The sequence below is a fragment of the Chaetura pelagica genome, unplaced genomic scaffold (assembly GCF_000747805.2).
Source record: "Chaetura pelagica isolate M959 unplaced genomic scaffold, ChaPel_1.0 scaffold733, whole genome shotgun sequence".
Lineage (NCBI taxonomy): Eukaryota > Metazoa > Chordata > Aves > Apodiformes > Apodidae > Chaetura > Chaetura pelagica.
The window spans coordinates 103,979-112,275 of NW_009952822.1; the positions used below are offsets into that span (position 1 = coordinate 103,979).

The 8,297-nt window shown below is 38.5% G+C and overlaps 1 protein-coding gene across 1 annotated transcript in view; it reads left to right on the forward strand.

The window, feature by feature from the left end:
• Positions 1 to 420: 420 nt before the first annotated feature.
• Positions 421 to 8,297, forward strand: part of STIM2 (stromal interaction molecule 2) — a 28,694-nt gene continuing 20,817 nt past the window's right edge. The window contains exon 1 of the mRNA XM_009995143.1: positions 421 to 546. Coding sequence (XP_009993445.1) covers positions 484 to 546 — 63 coding nt within the window. The 5' untranslated portion in view covers positions 421 to 483. The remainder of the gene's footprint in view (positions 547 to 8,297) is intronic.

The following is an 8,297-nucleotide window of genomic DNA, read 5'->3' on the forward strand; positions in this document are numbered from 1 at the left end:
GTGATTATATTACTAAGGGTGGAGAGTAGGTAGAAGGGGTGGAGATCATAGAATCATAGAATCCTAGGGGTTGGAAAGGACCTCGAAAGGTCATCTAGTCCAAAATAGAGATAGCAGTTACAGGGGTGGAATTAAAAATTCAAGAGTCAAACTATTCCAACCTATTCTTTGGGCTTCTTCCTGGATACAAAAAAAGAGCTCATGTCCCCACCAATGCCCCCCCTCCTTTTTTTTTTTTTTTTTTTAAATAAGAATTATTATTTTACAGCTAAATTTGACATCTATGACCTGGTGGATACGTGCAGTGAAGTACCTGTACACATACAGAGATTTAAACCCTTTCTCTTGCTTGAGAGGTTTATATTCTAGAGTGACAGTAGCTAATGTTTGTTCTGTTTTTCCCCCCACACTCTAGATCCCTGCAGTTCACTCAGCCCACCATGCTTTACTGAGGAGGACCGATTCAGCCTAGAAGCTCTTCGCATGATCCATAAGCAAATGGATGATGACAAAGATGGTGGGATTGAAGTAGATGAAAGTGATGAGGTAGGAGTAAAAAGCCTTCATTTGTGCATACATGATGTCTGTCTTTCTACCTCCCTGTTTTATATAGCTGCTGTCTTATGTTCTACCACTTCAGTAGTTGTACTGTTTCTAGTTCAGCCATTCCAACAGCAAAATGCAGAAGGGAAATCTAATTCCTAGAATTGTTTGAAAAGGAGTACTACTGTCCCTTGTCCTAGCCTAAAAGAAAGTTTTATATGACTATGTACAAAAGCTGTTATTTTTGTGATTAGTCTTAAGAGGTGGGCAAATGGTGTTGATTTAGCTTGCAGTGAGATAACTAAGAGTTGACATGATCTGCCACCAGATTTTACTTTGCTCCAAGGTTTTCTTGCTTAAGGCATTGCCAGGCTCTCCAGTTTAGCTTAGATCTGTTCCAGTCACTTGATGGTACAAAACAACACCTGTTATAACAACAGTCTAGCAAGCTTCCTTAGGTGTTTTTGCTTATGTTCTATGGGCAAGTAGAAACCACCTCTTGTGGTAGGTTAGTGGTAGATCAAGTCCTGTTGGACTAAGGAAGGTTATTCAGACCTGTGTGAAGCTTTTTGTAGTTGTGCTCAAATGAGTTTGGTGGGTAGGCTTCTGATGGTCCTGTCAGAGGACTTCCCGTTGCACTTAATCAAATTTATATCATCAGGGTTCTCAAAATTACTGAGTAAGAACGGAAATATCCATGTAGTTTCATTGTTCTTGCTGCTTTTGGTTTCTGGCAGCTGTCAGGTAAAAGCTTGAGAAAGAAAGGGGAGTGAAGGTGTTCCATCATGTCCTGTCTCCTAAAAATGAGGATATTGCCATGAGGTTTTGAAGCTCATTCTCACTGGAGGCGAGTGGGAGAAGAATCTTGTCCTGATTTCCCTTTTTGGTAACCTTTCAGGGAAGATTGCTCTCCCTAAATGAGTTAAGTTGTGCATTACCATTGTCAAGTTTCGTGTGATGCTGCTTACTTTTCTGCGTGACTGTCTACAAATCACCATCAACCGTGATTGATGCTTGGTTGATAAGAGTATTCTGAAGGAATACAGTACAATGGAGAGAATGGTCCAGAATAAAATAACGTATCTTTTAACTTTGGATAAAAAAAAAATCTGCTCTGTATCTTAGTGTCATGTCAAGGTAGTTTGAGCATTAGTCTACTTCTATGTTTAATTATTCTTGCTAATGATTGGGGCAGGGATGATCCACTGCAATAATAGTGATGGGAGTGTGAGCTTCTTGAGGAGCTTCTCAACACTGTGCAATTCTCTTCACTTGTGCTGTATTTATTATACATGAAATTCCAGAAAGCTAAAATACAAAAATATTTATACACTAGAAACTACTTAATATTCAAAAAAATCTGTTTCCGGTGGAACATCTTTATATCTGGCCTTAAGTTCCTTCCTGTTCCAGAAGACTGTGGTGATTAAACCAAGCTACAGAAGCTATTCTTAAAACCTGTTAATATTACTAAAATTAGAACAGTTTATGATGGGTGCTGTTATAGTTGGGGTAATGAGAAATGAGTGAAAGTATATATTTAAACTACTCACTGTGTACAGAATGACTGAATTCAGACCTTTTCTTTACTAGCTCATTTTTAATTATTTGAGAAATATATAAAAAACTCCCTCAAAATTAGCTTTTTTCTACATAGTTTCCATGCAAATCAGTGGTGAATGTGTTTGCATAGAGTGCTTTCTTATAAGACATAAAAAGCAAACCTGAAATTGAGAAATGCAGTTGCAAGTTCAACTTGTAATCTGTATGTTTTTGATGTAGTGCTCTTGCTGAAGTAATCTTAAAAGAGCTGACCCTTTAACATAGTTATGTAATTACCTAGGGTACATCAGAATATATATGAAATATGTCCTAATGTATACTATTTCAAAACAAGATTATTTTTTTTTTCCCCTCTATCACAGTATTTTTTTTTTTTTTTGTTCTGACACAGGCAGTAGTGCTGCTTCTTTTGGTTAAGAATGGGTGCTGAGAATAACAAAAAACAAAGTTCTTTAGAAGTTAATCTTACATGAAGTAGAGGTGTTTCACTTAACAGGAGGATAATGGAGTTCCTGTTTCATGCTGCAGCGTTTTTGCTTGCAAGACTCCTGGAAGAACAGTACGTAAAATACGTTGATTAGATATTAATTGGCTTTTTATTTGGCAGGAAAAATGTAAGAAAGGACCATAACTTTCTGCTCTGAAACAGTGGTACAAAGTACAAGTGTATATTTACACCAAGGAAGGAAGTTCTTGTAAATAAGTTATTTTGAGAGGGGAAGGTAACAAGAGCTAAAGAAGTTGAACTATTTAACTATTTTAATTTGCTAATCCAGTTGAGAACTCCCAGCAGTAATTCCAGACATTTTGTCTGCATACTTTTATTTTTCCTAATGTTCGTCATGCCCTGTTTTATATTGTAGTTTGTTTTTCCTCTGTAAAATGAAGTCTCACATAAAATTGTTCTGTAGAGAAGGGAGTTTTTCGAGAATGTAAGATAATTTGAACTCTTAAAATAAACTTTTTCTCAAAAATTGCCTGATTACCTTGTGTGGCCTAGAAAGAAGCTTGTACTTGACCTTGATGAAGTTGATGTGGGGAAACTTGATCTGAATTTTTTATCACGGGATTTATTAGTCATTGAAACACATGAGGGATTTGTGGAGGTTGTCTAAGGAAGGTGAAGGGGCTCTAGTTGGAGCATGAACAGGTTAGGTATTTTCCTTATTCTTTGGTTTCTTATCTCAGTTAAATTAGATGTTTAAACTTTGGAGATTTATAAAGATGAAAAAACTTGAACTTTTAAATAGAATATTATTTTCTAATTCTAGTTGTTACAAATACTTGGAAAAAAGAGCTTTTGTCATAGGTACTCATACACTTTATTTTTTTTTGCATTCAGGATTCATTTAACTTTCTAATATTTGCTTAGAATTTTCAGTGTAGAATAATGTACTTCAAAACAAGCATAACTTAAAGAATTACATGGTTTAGATAATTGATTTGTGTTGTACTTCAGAGTATGTAACTGCAGTTTCTATTTTTTTATCAAGTAAACTAAACTATCAAGTGTGAAAACCAGAGAGTATATTACAGCAGAGAAGAAGGAAAAGAAGGATGTAGAAAAATATTATCCCTACAGTTAGTACATAATGTGAATCTTTCTATCAAATCTGGTTCCTGCTACTATTGCTTTATTATTAGCATAAAAAGGATTGCAATTGTGTACATTGATTTGAAGAGGTAGGCTATAAAAGGGTAACTGAAAGGGAGAATGTATTACTAACTGAGCTGTTAGTCATGTGTTGTGGGAGGCTATTGGCCTCAGGAAGCATCTGCTACACCTCGTGTATGTGATTTGTGTTAATGATGAAGAGGCACGAGCAGTAAGACAGACTTATATGTTCACTATTTACAGAGTTCATTCCTGTTTCCGAAGAACCTTTATATGTAGAACCTACATCAAGTAATTTCCTCAAGCCATCTCTCTGTAGAAACAGAATAAATTGATGTTTTTGAAATACTAATATCCTACTGTGTGTCTAATGTCAAACAAAGCTAATAGCAGGAATTTGCAGGATTGCATGGGATCGTTGGATGGATCAGTTATTATCTTAATATTTTGAGGGTTTTTAGGAGTGCACTTGCATAATTACTTAAAAAAACAAACCTTACAAAACCACAAAAAAAAAAAAAGATAAAATCTGCTGCATGGAGAGGAGGAGACTGCAGTATTGAAAGCACAAAAGAGAGAATAGCTTTTAACAATATGGTCAAATAAGTTGGAACCTCAGGAGTGATACACGTAAGTACCTGACTTGAAATGCTGTCTGGATGCACGAATCAGAATATTAACTTTAGTGGCCTAAACCAGGGATGATTTATACAGCAATAAAGCAGAAAAAGTAGCTTGTAAGATCTGATCAGGAATAGCAGTAGTAATAAAGGACTTTGGGTATAATAAGTTTGTCTGGGCAGAATATTTGACAGCCCACGATCTTCCTTTGAAGTGACCATTTCTGAATGGATTGGCTCTGTGGAGCTATTGTTGGAGAGTTTGAGGTCCTATTTACATCCAAGGTGCAAATTATCCAAGAGGAGTGGAACATGCCTTGAGAGTGTATGCTGTGCTTTTTGAGAGGAGATGAAGAGGTGGAGTCAAAGAAAGAATCTAGAAGGAAGTAGAACTGAGAAGATATAGAGGTCAAGTGTAAACTACTGAGTTGTAAATAGTTTGTGGAACTGGAACTAGTTCAGAAATATGTACTTCAGTATGCCCTCCCTTTGTGATGAAAGATTCAGTAATAAAGGAGAACCAGTTTGTGCTCTTATTACTTATTTTTATTATGTAATTAATTTTTTGGTAATATTTGTAGTTGTTTATGCATCCTTTCTTTTAGCACTTAAAATGCTACATGCATCTATACATCACAATCTATTTTACAAGCTGGCTAAATTAAAATATTATGCATTAGCAATACTATTAAAGGAGAATCTGGGGAAATCAAATTGAACGCGTGACTTTTCAATGTGAAATTATTTTCCCAATTAGTACTGAAATTGAGTTATTAATAATTTGTGTAAAGATGAGTTGTTGAAAGAAGTTTGTAGGGAGAAAATTTGAGCAGCCAGAGCTCAACTGGAGCTGAAACTGGCCAGAATTGTGGGGGACAATGAAGAGTTTTTTTCAAATACATAATCTGCAAACTGCAGTGTAGAAACGTCATCGGTCCTTTACAGGACAAGGGCGGATACGTCACTTCACAGGGATATAGTCAAAGCAGAAATATTTAATGCATTTCTTGCCTCTGTTTTTAATACTGATGAGGGACCAAGGGGGCTTCAATGCCCGAAGCTGGAGGACCATGACTGCAACAGGAATCAACACTTAGCTGTCCCTGAACTTGTGCAGGATCTGCTGCTACAGTTAGATCCCTAAAAGTCCGTGGGACCTGATGGGATCCATCTAAGAATCCTCGAACAGCTGGCTGAGGTCATTGCCAGGCCTCTCTCAATGAGTTTTGGGAGGTCCTAGGAATCTGGAGAGATCCTGGTTGACTGAAAGCTGGCTAATGTTTTTCAATATTAAAGAAGGGCAAGAAGGAAGACTCTGGAAACTACAGGCCAGTCAGTCTAACTTCAGTGCCTAGTAAAATTATGGAAAAGATTATTCTGGTAGGTATTGAAAAACATCTGGAAGAGAACACAGTCATCAGTCACAGCCAGCATGGCTTCATGAGGGGAAAGTCCTGCTTGTCAAACTGAATTTACTTTTATGACAAGGTAACCCACCTAGCAGGGCTCCATCCTAGGCCCAGTCCTCTTCACCATCTTCATCAATAACTTGGATCAGGACTCGAAAGAACTCTAAGCAAGTTTCCTGATGATACAAAACTGGAAGGATCTGTTTACTTCCTTGAGAGCAGGCAGGCCCTGTAGAGAGACCTCAACAAGTTAGAGATACGGGCAATCACCAACCACATGGAGTTTAACAAGGGCAAGTGCCAGGTTCTGTACGTGGGACAGGGCAAACCTGGTGGTAAGTACAGACTAGAGAATGAGTGGCTGGAGAGCAATACGGCAACAAGGGACCTTCATGTCCTGGTTGATGGCAAACTGATATTCAGGGCCAGCAGTGTGCCCTGGCAGCCAGGAAGGCCAGCTGTGTCCTGGGGTGCATCAAGCACAGCATTGCTGGTGGAGGGCGGTGATTGTCCTGCTCTGCTCTGCAGTGGTGCAAGCCTTACCTTGAGTACTGCGTGCAATTTTGGGCATGATAGTATAAAAAAAGACATCAAGCTATTGGAGAGTGTCCAAAGGAGAGCCCTGAGGATGGTGAAGGGTCTGGAAGGGTTGACTTACAAGGAGCAGCTGAGGTCACTTGTATTATTCAGTTTGGAAAAGGGCAGGCTGAGGGTTGACCTCATTGCAGTCTATGATGTCCTAATGAGGAGAAGAGAGGGGGCGGGTACTGATCTCTTTGCTCCTGTGACCCATGACAGACCTCAGTGAAATGGCAGGAAGCTGAATCAGGGGAGGTTTAGGTTAGATATCAGGAAAAGGTTTTTCACCCAGAGGGCAGTCAAGCACTGGAAGAAGCTCCCCGGGGAAGTGGTCACAGCACCAAGCCTGCCTCAGTTCAAGAAGAGTTTGGATGTTCCTCTTAGGCACATGGTGTCATTCTTGGGGTGCCCTACACAGGGACTGGAGTTGGACTCAATGATCCAGATGGGTCCCTTCCAGCTCAACATATTCTATGATTCTATGATGTCTGGATATCTTTCTTCTTTAATTCCTTAAGATATGTAAACATTTAATGGAACATTATTTGCTCATTTAGACCATTTCAATGATCTATCTGGGTCAATAGTGACTACTAAATACTTCAGGCAAAATTGCAAGGAATTCTATGCCTCCTTAAACTTTCTTAGCAACTCTGAGCATGTTTACACAGTCTGTTTTTCCAGAGCAGGATAGGTAGGAGCCAGTTCTTGTCTCGAAACATTATGACTGTGTTAGTCTGTGAATGTGCCTGAGCAAATAAGTTCTTTGGAGAGGCAGCATGTGTTGTCATGGGTATGGTTGCGTAGAAACCTGTTGCAACGTGATTTGGATCAAACCTACCTCATGCCTTGCTTCCTTGGAGGTACTTAAGCTAATGTGTAGCTGTCTGCACCTGTTTATGTAGCACTGCAGGCATTTAGTCCTGCTACAGTGAAATGCCCCCTTGGAAATTCTAACTTGACTTGGAACAGATTGTGAAGTTTACTTTGCAGTAGAATAGCTACAGTTTTGTTTTGAGACTCGTTAATTTTTTTTGGTAGAGTTTGTAGTTAAGTTATGCTTGGTAAGACTTTCATGTGTCCTACATTTTCCCAGTAATCTCTTTGTTACACTTACATACATTTTCTTATTTTACTGTGCAACATCTTTAGAAGCCATTTTTACAAGGTAGGCAGTTGTAAACACTGTCATATCTGAATCATAGTATGTTGCCTTTTAAAAGCACTTGTCATCATAACTTAGTGTGACATTGCAATAGCTGCAGTGAGTCTGGTAGCAGTAGATGAGAGGGAATGTACTAAAAGGCTAATAGTGATTGACCAGCTGTATCTGAAGGGAGGATTACAGTGAAACTTCTGAAGGAATAAAACTGAGGGGCATAAGCACTGTTTAAAGAATAGATGCTCAAGAAAGACAGCAATTCTTAGCTAGGAGAGGTTACTAAATGCTCTTAAAGTAAACTTACCAGTTAGAGTCTATTTTAAGTTGGTGAAACTGAAAATCAAACTTGAGCCTTCACTCAGAACAAAATATAAGCGTGGCATATGAGTACGTCCTTCTGCAGTTAGTGAGTTTTACTTTTCCACCGGTTTGCAAAAGCATGGAGTTGTTAATTTGTTTCTCAAGGAGCAAGAATCTCTTGCAACTTCCGTATTTTAACGTATGTAAACTTTTTGTGTTGTTGCGTGTGGCTTTAGTTTGTAATTGCTCTCTCTGCATCAGTCTGATACTGGGTTTTGATGTGTCTTTTTTCCTTTTTTGGAAGGGTTGGATTATTTTAATTTTTTTTGGTGGTTCTTGCTTCAGGTTGGTTTTTGGTTATGACTTGACTGAATTTTGCTGAAACTTACAGTAGCAAAGCCTTTCTGAAGAGCAAGAAAGGTTGTGGTGTACCTGACCTTGTAAGTAATTTCCAGGGCTCCACAAGTCCTGTCCCCTACAGGGTGGAGAGAGTTTCATCTCTTACA